The sequence below is a fragment of the Lynx rufus genome, unplaced genomic scaffold, assembly GCF_022079265.1.
Source record: "Lynx rufus isolate CCGP_SWC_20201006 ecotype Redwood Valley unplaced genomic scaffold, mLynRuf1.p SCAF_12, whole genome shotgun sequence".
NCBI classification, from domain to species: Eukaryota; Metazoa; Chordata; class Mammalia; order Carnivora; family Felidae; genus Lynx; species Lynx rufus.
Window position 1 is genome coordinate 7,275,055 of NW_025814826.1, and position 13,300 is coordinate 7,288,354.

The 13,300-nt window shown below is 44.5% G+C and overlaps 1 protein-coding gene across 3 annotated transcripts in view; it reads right to left on the reverse strand.

Moving 5' to 3' along the window:
- The window catches only part of RB1CC1 (RB1 inducible coiled-coil 1), a 93,293-nt gene that overhangs the window by 27,725 nt on the left and 52,268 nt on the right, over positions 1 to 13,300 (reverse strand). For all 3 annotated transcript variants that reach the window (XM_047073922.1, XM_047073923.1, XM_047073921.1), the window contains exons 13-15: positions 12,061 to 12,164; positions 11,489 to 11,615; positions 9,498 to 11,398 (exon numbers count right to left, since the gene is read on the reverse strand). In XM_047073922.1, the coding sequence (XP_046929878.1) occupies positions 9,498 to 11,398; positions 11,489 to 11,615; positions 12,061 to 12,164 (2,132 nt within the window). The remainder of the gene's footprint in view (positions 1 to 9,497; positions 11,399 to 11,488; positions 11,616 to 12,060; positions 12,165 to 13,300) is intronic.

Below are 13,300 nucleotides of genomic sequence, written 5' to 3' on the forward strand. Positions count from 1 at the left end.
ATCTTATTTTAATTTTGCATTTCCTTAATCCCATGTAGACTGAAAAGCTATTCGCATGTTAGCCATTTGTATTTCTTCACTGATCTGGCTGTTTTTATCCTCTGCCCATTTGCCTAACGGCTTGCCTTTTCCTTACTGACTTGTGGGAGTTACATTACGGATACCACCAATATCCTTGTGTCTTGCTGCTGCTTCCCACGGTCCCCCCACGATGCCTCTGGCACATGTGCAACCAACCGAGTGGTGGAAAGCAAGGTGTGCTGGGCTGTGTCATCGCCTCAGCATCATTTCTTCTCACCGATTTCTTTTGTTTTAAAAGTTTATTCATTTTGGGGGGGGGGGTCAGAAAGACGGGCAGTGGGTGGAGAGAGCGAGAGCAAGCGAGAGACTGTGTGAGTAGGGGAGAGGCGGAGGGAGAATCCTGAGCAGGCACTGCGCTGTCAGCACGGAGCCCGACGCCGGGATCAATCTCACAAACTGTGAGATCGTGACCTGAGCCCACACTGAGGGTCGGGGGCTTTAACCGACTGAGTCGCCCAGGTGCCCCTACTTATTTTTTTTCAAATGTTTCTTCTGCGTGACAGAGAAGCCTAGAACCGCACCGTCCAGAGACTCCTTCCCAGTTAAGTTCTGAGTTCAAGTTTGCCAATGACAGACGAGAAAGAGTCTGTCACTCTCCAGAGGTGGCTGTGGCTAGATATGGGTGCTACGTAAGATTCCAAAGGGTTTTCCAAGTGAAATGCCTGCACTGGTGCCCCACTAGGCAGCTGGTGTAGAAGTCTCCAAGGAACTGTAGCCATTTCCTTTTTTTTTTTTTTTTCAATGTTTATTTATTTTTGAGAGAAAGAGCCAGCGAGGGAAGGGGTGGGCGGGAAGAGAGGACCTAACAGTCTCTGTGCTGTCAGTGCAGAGCCCGATGTGGGGCTCGATCCCGGAGCTGAGATCAACAGTCAGATGCTTAGCCAGCTGAGCCACCCAGGTGACCCTGTAGCCATTTCCTGACGGGCCACCCACTTTTGGTGCCTCCGACGGCTTTGGATCCAGATTTCCAGGTCTTCAGCAGCAACTCCCTTACCCCATCCCTCCCTTAGGTCTCCCCAAATTCACAGAAGTTCTCATTTTAATATATAACCCTTTAATCCTGGAGTATTTAAGAGACGCTGTTTTCTAGACTCAATCCTAACAGACACAAATATGATCCTTGGGGGAAAAGAGCATAAAGACAGGAATCTGGAATTGATGCTCTGATCCGCAGGCGGTCGTGACCTCACTGCCGGCGGGACACAAACTCTGGGAGGATAGGGCATTCCAGGGCCTAACAGCTGACACCTATAGCTGTCTGGCTCAGGTGGCTAAAGGTTTTAGAGACGCCACAGCTGTCCCCACCGAACCCCACCCAGGCGTTTTGGCCAGCAGCAGCAGCCTCTGTTCCCTCATCTAAAGATTAGTGTCCCCTTGCCCCAGGGTCCCATCTCAACAGGCTGACCCCTCTCAACCGGCTCCCCTACTATTTAATTACTTCCAGACCCATCTCTACTTTCAAATCTCCAGATCCCAGGCGAGTTGAAAATCCAACCAAGGAGGAAGTCCAACTGCAAAGTTTCCATTTATTTTGGTAGCAACATAGGGAACATGTATGGGAATACATCCGATAGGAGTCTGAAGGGGAAAGGCAAACATAGGGATAACTGAGGCCACAATTATCTGTACGTCTACGATGATCAGAGACTCTACATTCAATGTTAACCGTTTACTTCACTGCCTGCCTGACACCTGGACCTAATGGCCAACACTACAAGAGAATGCGATGCGGAGAGGAGATATTCTAGACTACAGGCAGGCACACAAAGGCGGGTAGGCCAGGTGCGGCTTTTGCCTGTTGGTGTAACTCAAGTTTTACTGCAACGCAGCCGCACCCAGTCATTTGTATGGTCTCACTTGCCTCTTGCCAGGTGAGTAGCATGGACAGAAACCTTATCGAAGGGTTACAATGGTGCCGACCAGGCCCTTTATCAACGATTCTCAAAGTGTGATCCCCGGAACCCTGAGGTGACCACAACACTTTCGAGGGATGAGTGAGAGCACAGCTATTTTCACAATAACACTAAAATGACATGTCTCTTACGCTTTGCTGTCATCTGTAGATGATAAGATCGCTGACCCCTTAGCATAAATTAAAGACAACAGTGCCAAACTGTACTTTTAGTCACTGTTTCCTTTCCATCAAGGCAGTCGAAGCGATACAGAAAAAGGCAGGTTGATTTCGGAACATCCATAATGTGGTAAAAATTGTCACTATCGAAATCTGACCACTGAGTATGCACTTTTCAGTGTCAGGTGTGACAAAATGAGAACACATAAAGCCCTTCTGCCGCTTCCAGAAGCGTGTCTGTCTCACGGAACAGTTCTTGTATGACTGTTCTGGCTGTGTGAATTTGGCTGCTTTTTTCATCCTCTACGATTTCTATTTGAAAAATGACAATCTTTGTTATTTAAATTTGAGTTTTCCAACAGACGTTTTTTTTTTCAAAAATGACCCACATGAGTGTGTTACTTCAATGAACACCTGACAGAATTTACCAGTGGTAAAATGTCACTCTTTAAGAATAAATTAAAATTTTAGAAGATTTGGGGCACTTGGCTGGCTCCGTCAGATGTTAACTCTTAATCTTGGGGTCATGAGTTCAAGCCCCGTGTTGGGCATAGAGAAAATGTAAAACTAACAACACCTCCCACCCCCCGCCGTGCCCCAAACCTTAGAAAACTTGTATCTGCCACTGTAAGTTTGAGAGCTTCCTAGCACCTAAGATCTTTTTCATAAAATTGGTAGGTATATTAACATCTGGTTTTTCTGTCAATAAAATATGTCAGTATTTACAAGATCCGTTTAACTCCGGGAACCAGTGGTTTTCAAATGACCAATTCGTTGTGCTACAAAATCATGCATGAGTAAAACATCCACTCCAAGTGCAAGACAGATCGTTCAACAGATATTAGCAAGTAACAGTAGGAAAAAAATCCACTTGACAGTTTAATATTCCATACTGAAACCAATGTTTAAGAAATCATCATTTGTTGGATTTTTATTTAGTATCAAAGAAATATTCACAAGCATCTGAACAAGCTCTTGAAATATACCTCTTTTCCAGTTACATGTAAGTGAAAGGCTGAATTTTTATCACCCATTAATCAAAAGACACCGCAACAGATTGGACGCAGAAACAGGAGACTCCATTAAGCCAAACATTAAGGAGATCTACAAATGTATAAACACAATGGCACTCTTCTCACTGATTTTCATCTTAGAAAATGGTTTTTAAAGAACAAATTTCGTCTTGAGGAGGACACCCAAAGAATGATGGTGACAGGCACCGTGGAAGAGATTTATTATTTGTACCCTGGGAAGGTCCAGAGAATACACCCTTCGCCAAAGCTTTGGGAAATTCGACTTCAAAAGGCTCTGTAGTGGTACTCCGCAGGACAGGGAGAGCAGAGTGAGGCGAAATCGCTGAAAATCAATGACCTTAACGGGAATGACAAGACTCTGGAGGGGTGGAGGCCGATCAGCGGCACTTAACCAGACACACGATGTGGGGCTGTCATAGACAGCAGTGCTGGAGCGGCAATTAGAAGGTCTGACCCAGAAACACTCTGGTGCTGGCTGTCCGCAGGGCTAAGACAGAATGGGATGATCAAGGATTAAAACTTCAAAAGCCTGTTTTGTTTGGTTTTGTTTTTTTACAACTCAGTATCTGCTGCTCAGAGAGCTAATTAAAATACAGAGAAGCACTACCCCTCACCCAATCCCAAGACCTGAGTCAGTCACCAACTACAATGCCAAAGTTTGATAATATGGTCTCTTTCATAGTCTTTAGCATAGGGACCTGTGCCCACTTGTCAGGCTGACTGTGTACTCTGGGTAAGTAATTCACCAACTCTGGAGGGACTAATGAATGCTGGCTCTGAAGGGGCTCAAATGTCACTGCGGTCCACCAGGAGATTAGGGACAGCCAGGTGATACACGGAGCTTGGACCCAGTGGGTCCCTTACATCCACAGTTTATAGTGGAACAGACACAAAAGCAACTGTTGGAGACACCCTGTTGGTTCCCTTATTTACGGAATGGAGACGGGACGTATCATGGTGAAAAGCCAAGTCAAATCCCTAAAACCGCCTCTCGCTTCCCATGATATAAGGGAGATTTCTACCACATTCTTATTCAACTTAAGTACGTGTCCTGTAGAAAACACACAAAAACAATGGATTCTCGTCAATTTGATCGGGCAGCGGCTCCAAGAAAACAGTTATTCCGCACGTGCCCTCTCTGCTGTGGCCAATCAGCAAGGCTACCACTACCTGACACGGAGCTACCGACTTAGGGGTCTCTTCCCCCTTCGTAGCTCTAAGTAGACACCGGGGCTGACAAACTCCTTTAAAGGGACGGGTGAACATTTTCGCCGGATGACCCGTCAGACCTACTCAACTACGCCAAAAGCAACCACAGGCAACAAACAGGTCAAGGAACGGGTTTCTGTGTATTCCTATCCAGCTGCGTTTACAAAAACAAGTGGTAAGCTGGATTCCCACAGGCCAGTCTGTCAACCCCTAGTACAGACCACAAGAGTCCGTCAGATTTCACCTACAGCAACAGCAATACGCTTCCAATGTCTTATCGTGTCTGGATTAAGCAATTCTCTAGTCCTCTGTTAAAACCACGCTGGCAGGGAGACTGGTCTTCTGGCGATTCCTCAAGATCTCACACTAATCTGAGAGGTGGGGAAAAAGAAGAAAAGAAACACATCACACCAATCCGATACAGTTATGGCATTTATGCTCCTTGGGCCAAGCAGGCAAAAGCGGCAACCACCTGAGCGACCAGGGCAAGGCACACGTGTGCCAGAAGATGAGCGACAGAGCAACAGGTGCAAATTCAGCTGCTTGTTGGCACGGTGAAATTTCTAAGCGCCCGGTGGTCTGATCACGTGAGCTACCCCCTCTACGGTGAAGGGCCAAGCTGCCGCCAGGTGAGCATCTCGGAACCCCGCAGGCGAGACGCTACGGTGCACCTGGGTATGCCGCTCCGACTCATTTACGGGAGAACCTGTGAGGCTCCCTGGTCGGTACAAGGCCCAGAGCGACGAGCAAGTCGCTCGCCCCTCGGGCCACATTCGCCAGAAGACGCCTCGAGTGTCGGCAGCAGAGACGAACACCGCATAGAGCTTTTGGCGAGGCCGATAGGAGAAATCACAGCTGAGACCCTTAGAACTGTGAAGCGCACAACCGGCTCCCTGTTGTAAAGTGACCGCGGCTTGCTACTGGGGCTGTACAGATTGACAGACTGGCCACGGTCCCCCAAGCTACTGGGTGACCTGCGCTGACCGTCGTAAAGCGAATACCTGAAACCACAGGCTGGGTATACACAGCAGTCTTCTTTCAGAAGACAGGTGTGGCGTGCGTGAGAGCCAACGAAATACGGCACAAGAGGCTCAGGTTCCCAAGGTGCCTTCTCCCGCTACGCTGCCTCTCTCCCCCTCACCGCTCTGACATTCACCAGGAGCGAAAAAAACCGGCAGGCCTGGTTTCATCAGGATTCTGCAAAATGCGCTGCCACGATTCAAAGGTCCAGTTGAGGTACAGAGCCCCCCTGAGGAGTGGCTCCGAAGAAGAGTAGAGAAGGGAAAGTTCCCAGCGGCAACACGTCCAACAGTGTACCCGAAGTTAGCTGGGAGGAGAAATGGTCAGGGGCACAGATTTACGCTGCTTCATGGAGACTGGTCAAAGGCTCGGCTGGATAGCGAGGGACTCGGGAGAAACGAGACTGAAAGCTGGTGGGAAGACTTCTGGAAAAGAAATACGGATCACACTCTTACATGTGCAGGATATGTAAGTACGAGGAGATTAGGTTCTGAGTATATTATGTCCCGCTGTGAGGAACCTCTTAATTCTCAGGTGGGCAAGGTGAGCATTCCGTGAGTTACCAATCAGTCCTATTCAAAAGGTTCACGGCCAACTAGCCACAGAGGCAGGAAGTGAGGTTACGTATGGGCTCAGTAACATGGATTTCTGTGCGTCTAGTAAGCAGCAGCGAGCCCCCGATATGGCAGTGCTCATTTGGGAGACCAGCCAGCTACCTGGTGGCGGGCTGATCACACGGGACTGTTTCCGTCAGAAAAAGGATAGTAATCTGTCTGCACAAGGACAGTTTATTACTCTCCAAATGGAATCACCTTCCGTGCCCGCAGTATTTCTGAACACACCCACCATTCCGGAACAGACAAAAGGACTTATTCACTGCCATGATATTCTACTAGAATTGCTTCTGAACAAGGAATTTCATTGTACAGCGAAACATATGTAGCCATGGCCTGTAGCCCATGGAAGTCACTTATCTTACCACATAGGCCAACCCTTAAAACAGCTGGGTTGATACAACTGTGGATCACTGCACTGAAAGCTCAGTTAGGATACCAGATGGGCGGCATTCTGAATGGCCAGGCTGAAGGATGCAGTGCGTGCCCTGAACCACAGACTGCTTTGTGAAATGAATCCTCCCACAGTTATAACACACAGGCTGGGCAACCAGGGATGAAAACTAGAATAACTAGTATTTCAATGAGCCAAGAGCAAAAATTTTGCTTCCCTTCCCTACAACTCTGGACCATGCCAGTTTAGTTCCCTGCAAAAGAATTCCTTTGCCAAGAGACAGAACCGGGGCCCCAGTGAACTGGAAGCTTAAACCACCACATGGACACCTAGGGCTCATCGCAGCACGGAATCAACACACGAAGAAAGAAACTGCATTATGTATCGATGCGACTGAACCTATCAACGGGAAACAGCTGCTCCTACGCTGTAAGGGCAGAGGAAGATGCCTGAAAGTCAGAAGCTTTCCTAGGGTGTCTCTTGGCACTGCTGTGTCCATTGAGAAACAAATGAGCACCTACGTGAACCGCATTACAGGAGGAACCATTAACGGCAGTCTCTTCGGGCCAAGAAGTGAAATCAGCGGAGGTAACGTCTAAGGTAGAAAACGGAGTGCGGAACAGAAGGAAGCTGCAAATACCTACTAGAGTTGCAAGACTAATTAGAGAAATAAAGACTACCATAATTAAACCTCTACATATTGGATCAATTTTTTTTATCTTTATTCCCATTCTCTCATTATTTTACTATGTAATAAATGCTGTGACAATTGTAGTTAACCCTGTATTTCAGTATTTAACCTACAGAATATCAAAGAGAGATTAGGTCTGTGCAGAGAGCAACGTGAAGAGCTCCAGGACGGCTCAAATGACAGAATGAGTCTCACGTGTTGAAGAGGCTGAGGCTATCGGAGGTGATGTGAGGGACATAAGCTGAATCATGTCCAACAGAAACCTGACATTTGAAGGGTCTTTATGTGGAATCAGTATGGGTAGAGACAGGAAGGCTCCCCTGAGTTGGAAATGAGGCGTATACAGTGCTGCACTGTCATCATTCTGCCACTGCTCTCCCTCCTCTTCTAGAATCTCATCCGCACTGTACTGCAGAGAGGCTGCATTTCCGAGAATCCCCTTCTAACTGCAAGTTTGCCAATGAAAAGAAGTTAGGAAAAAAACTTCAAATAAACCAAAAGAAGGAAATCAATGAATTAAAAAAGGAAGAAGTCCTTGAAAACACGTGAAATTTGCAAAACAATCCTTCTCTGGAAATCCAAGATGCTAATCCATTTTATTATTATTTTTTCCTATTTTTTAAAGAAGTTTATTTATTGTGAGAGAGAGTGCACACGCACAAGATCTGCACAGGAGAAAGGCAGTCCAGGCTTACTCTCCAGAGGTGGGTGTACCCAAGATAAAATTCCAGGAGCTTCCTGGCAAGTGAGTGAGAGCGGCCCATTTTGTGCTACAGACTGAGCTGCATCACTGGGGCTTGGAAGAGATTCTGGGTCGCCACGGCAGCTTTCCAGTGAGCCGCGAAGAGCCACCAGCTTTGGTGGGCATTTCAGCATCTGTTTTCTTTCACCAGAGCTTTCCTTGTTTTTAGAAGCCATTCCCTTGACCTTAGCTCCTCTAGCCCCGTAAATGTTCGTGCAGGCCCTGATTCCTGGATTAAACCCTCCAATCCCCCCAGAATACGTAAAGAGTTTCTGTTTTCAAAACAGAAGGGGAAGTTGAACTGTAGGTCAATATATGCATATTACACAGCAGAAAGTCAATCACAAGAAGACTGTAAAAGTGATTAGGCAAGAAACAGGTTAAAACATATCAGGCATACAAACCTATAAATATATTCACTTGGAAGAATGAGTGATAGAGCTCGTGGATAATGTTCCAGAAATTCTTTATTAGGCCATAAAACCCCTCAGTGGAATTTAAAGAGCAGAAAGAACTGAAGACTACTTTCTCTGGTCAAAAGGCGGTAACATCAGACAGGAACAATATTAAAAATGCAAAAAACCCAAAGCCCCCAAAAAACAACCCCCACTGTATAAAACCTGGAATTTAAAAACATTATCTTTTGAACCGCAGAGGGAATAACTGAACTTTAGTATGAACTTTAACATCAAGAAAATAACAATGAAACTAGCCCCAATTTAGAATTTAGCCTTTACTAAGCGCTGCTCAGAGGAAGGCGTTATCTTTCATACATACGCAACTTCTTAAAATGGTTTATTTACTTTATTTATTTATTTTGAGAGAGAGCGAGAGAGCACGAGCGAGCAGGGGAAGGGGCAAAGAGAGAGGTGAGAGAATCCCAGGCAGGTTCCGCACTGCCAGTGCAGAGCCTGATGCAGGGCTCGATCCCACAAACCATGAGATCACAACCTGAGCCGAAATCAAGAGTTGGGATGCCTAACCGACTGAGCCACCCAGGTGCCCCACACATTCACAATTTAAAAAGAAGAGAAAACAGTAATTTTCAACTGGAAGAAATTAGAAAAAAAGACTTCACATAAACCAAAGGGAATTTAATGAATTAAAAAGGAAGTTGTCCTTGAAAACACTTGAAATTTGAAAAAAAAAAAATCATCCTCTGGAAGTCCAAGTGCTAATCCATTTTATTTTTATTATTTTTTTCTATTTTTTTTAAGTTTATTTAATTTGAGAGAGTGCACACACACACATGTGCTCACGGGGGAGGGGCACAGAGAGTGAGAGAGTGAGCGAGCGAGCGAGAATCCCAAGCAGGCTCCACACTGTGAGCAAGGAGCCCTACAAATCCTAAGATCAGGACTTGAGCCGAAATCAAGAGTCGGATGCTTAACCGACTGAGCCACCCAGGGGCCTCATCAAGATACTAATCCATTTTAAAAAGCCACTAATGGACTTAGGTAGTGTTATTTTTTAAATGTTTCTAAGAAACACTGACTACAAAAGTTTTTATTTTATAAAAATACCTGTTACTTTATTTACCTAAGATACGTAAGTAAATCAAGGTACTGTGATTACACACACAATTAAAATTTGACTCGCCAATATTTTCATTCTATAATTACAGCCTAAAGTAATTCTTACCTTTTTGCTATTTGATTCTCAAGATGTTTAACTTTTTCTAATAACTCTTTCTCAACAGCTTCTCTCTCCAATTTAAACTCCTTTAGGGCAGTCTGAATAGCTTCTTCTTTTTCACAATTAAGCTTCTGAATTAACCGTTCTCTGTCTTGTTCCTGGCTCATGACAAATTTCTCTTTGTCCTTCTCAAGTTTCTGGATAATAGCTTCATACTTCTCTTCCTGCTGGGTGAGTTTTTCCTCTTTTTGCTTTTCAAGAGCACTCAATTCCGCATCCAGTTTACTCTGCAGTTCAGCTATTTCTTCTTTCAGGTTTTTTTCCACTTCAAATGCTTGGTGGTGCAAGGATGTTACTTGGTTTAATTCAGCTTTCAGCAGGTCAGATTCTTCTTCGTGTCTACTAATTAACTCTGAAATGCACTGATCTTTTTCAATGGTCATTAAAGTTCTTAGTTCTGCCAAGCCCACCTGGTAGCTTTCATTATTATCCTGAATCTTTTGGTTGAGTTTACTTATCTCTGTTCTCAAATTTTCTGTCTCTTGTTCAAGGAGAGATTTTAAGGTCTCCTTCTGCTGGGCTCTGCTTTCTTCCAGCAAAATTTTTATTTCATCGGTTTCTGCTTCCTTCAATGCAAGTTCAACCTCTAACTTACATCTCACGTCCGACAGATCGGAAACTTTGAGTTTTAATTCCTGGAGCTGTTGTTCTTTCTCCTGGATAGCGGCGGCATGAGACTCCTGGATCTGGTCGATTCTGTGCTGATTCTCCTTCTTCAGTTTCTCCAAAGACGCCCCGTGGTCGGTCTTAGCCTTCTCGACCTCCTGCATGTGCCTGGCGTGCAGAGCGTCCTCGAGCTCCTTGAGGTGACGCTGCTCTAAGCCCTGGAGCTCCGTCCGCAACAACTGAATCTTCTCATCATTTTCCACGTGGAGCTTCTGCAGGTCTTCCAGAACGGTCTCCCGCGAGTGTTTCAGCTCGTCGATTTCGCAGCTCTGAGTGCGCATGAGACTTTCCATCTCCAGCAACTTCTGATCCTTCTCATTTTGCAGGCAGATGACGGCTTCTTTTTCATGTTTAACCAGAGCAAATTCGTTATCTTTGTTTTGTAAAACCTCCTCGAGGCACGCCAAGTCTCCTTTCAGCTTTTTAATTTTGTTTTCGTTTTCCTCACTCTCCTTTCTGAGTGCAGCAAGTCTGTCTTCATACTCGCTTTTTAAAGACTGCAGTTCTTTTTGATGTTTTTCATTTAGTGTCATTTCCAGAGAATATCTTACCTTTTCAATAACGTTTCTTATTTCTAATGCTGTACATTTTAAAGAATTTGAGAAGTCACACTGTCCTTTCTGGACAAATGTTCTGAAGTGGCAAAGGTCTTTCTTGATGGTCTGTATACTGAAATGTGAGTCTCGGGCAACAAGTCGGCACTTTTCCAATTGGACACTTAGAGAAGCATGATCTCCTAAATCCTCTTTCCCACATACGTTTGTATCCTGCATCCGTCTACTGTCTATGGCATTGATGACTGATGAATAAAGCGATTCCACCATCATTTCTGGACTCTGTGGATCACTTATAGGATTAGGAGATGACAAATTTTCTTCTATTACAAACTCATTCACAGCAGACATAAAATCCGATTCAGGACTTTCTGCTAATGAATCTAAGTCCAATGAAACTTGATGAATAGTCTGTTCTATGTTTGGATGAGGGATAGTTTCAAAATCAAAGGTATGTGCATCGATGCTATCTGGAGATAATTCTTCTAAGGGACACACCGCAGGACACAAGGGATCCTGAACGGCGAGCGGAGGAGGAGTTCTCGGTGAGGTAGTAGTTGCAATTCCTGCTGTACTTTCTATCCTTGGTGAGGAAGCCGACTGGGGGGATACCTGACTCATGGATGCCTGGAAGAGAGAGGGACAGGCTTTACAGAGCTACAGCAACAAAAACATGTAATACCAGTGAAGCAAACCACTTGTAAGAACTTAATTTGCCTTTTGTTCACTCAGTAGATCTGTAATGGTCTGTGACATTTCATCCAAACTTTGTGCTGCTTTTACCAAATTGTGTAGAGCAAGTACATGCTGGTGTAGAGGTTCAAAATCACAAAGTAAGGGAACCCTGAAACAGAATGCAATTAAATTAGAGTTCTGATTCTGCAATGACAAGATGGATACCTACACGCAAATATGTCAAACTATGTCCAAAATAACTACAGTATCAACATCCTCTTCAAATCAATCCCAGCAACAGCTGCAGGGGCCTGAGGCATAATCATTACAGTGATGAATTAGAAATCCCCCACAGTATACAAAAAGTCAGAGTAATTACTAGAAAAAAAATTAATTGCATGTAAGGCATTAATTTCCTTCCACTTTATCTTCATTTTCTGATCATTTGCATATTCCCTAGAAATTTCCTAAAGCAGCACAGGAAAGCCAGTCTATCATAACGCATTTCTATATTCGGGCATCTCCTAAGACTACTGGTGCTACTTTCCACAGCTCCAAAATAAGGAAAACGTTGTAAGGGGATAACCCAAGTCAAAAACACTAATGACATTTACCTGAGGAATGGCTGAACTTCTGAAGGACAAAATGATTGCAGAAACTGTAGATCTTTTAATGAGATATCTGGAAGTTCACAGTCAAACTTTCGAGGCTTCTGTGTCTACACAAAACAAAACAAATCAACTCAAAAATGACCAAGAGACATAAGAGGACAAATTCACAAATGCTTTTTTACTGTCATTAATTCCAATATAACGAAGAAGCAAACGTGCTACAAAGCCCCTACTAACATTTAAGGAATAGAATAAAACAAAATAAAAACAAGGGACTATTCAATGACAACATGGTATACTATTTTCTGAGTCTCAAACAACTGGGAACCATAAGCTGTTGGTGATTAACTGTCGGGACAGTTCCTTTCTCTCGTCAGCTTTTTAAAAATGGGGTAGCAGCCTGTCAACATTAAAGGAACACATCTGCGTCACTAGCACATAGGCTGTTCCCGAAGTTTTCTTTGACTTACAGCCTCACCATGAAGATCTCTCTAGCCCTGGCCCCATTTCTATGCCTATCACTTACTAGCACGCCTTGTTGCTGTGCTGTGAAAAGTTTTCTCCTACGTAACACTGCCTTGCTTGCCTTTCGCTGGATCTTTTTTCCATTACATTTTCAAATATAAACTCTTAGCCAATTTCAGCTTCTTTAAAAACAAATTAGATTTATAACATCATTTCTTTATGATATTGGCAAGAAATACTTTGAGAGAGAGAGAGAGAGAGGCAGGCAGCGTGTGTGGGGGAGGGGCAGAGAGAGAGAAGGAGACAGAGAATCTCAAGAGGCTCCATACGGTCAGTGTGGAGCCAGGTGTGGGGCTGGAACTCACGGAACGGTGAGATCACAACCTGAACGGAACCGAGAGTCCGATGCTTAGCCGACCGGGCCCCCCAGGCTCCCCCGAGAAATACAACTGTTAAAGTAACTCCAATTGTTGGATTCATTACCTAACCAGATTTAGAAATGTCAAGATGTTCTTCATTAAAGAGTGTGGGGAACCCCATTACATCGCTTATTCTTAGATATTCCAAATTACATAGTTAAAGCCCTAAGAAATCCTGCAGTATGCAAACATGGTTAACAGCTAAGCAGTGTATCTGAAGACCAACAAAAAAACCTACAGCATTTCCCGAACTTCTTTGACCTGCGGAATCATTTTTTTCATGAAATAAAATGATCGATCCCCGGTAATCCTGGTTTCACAACACAAATGTATTTCTCATGGGTTCAATGAAGACCACC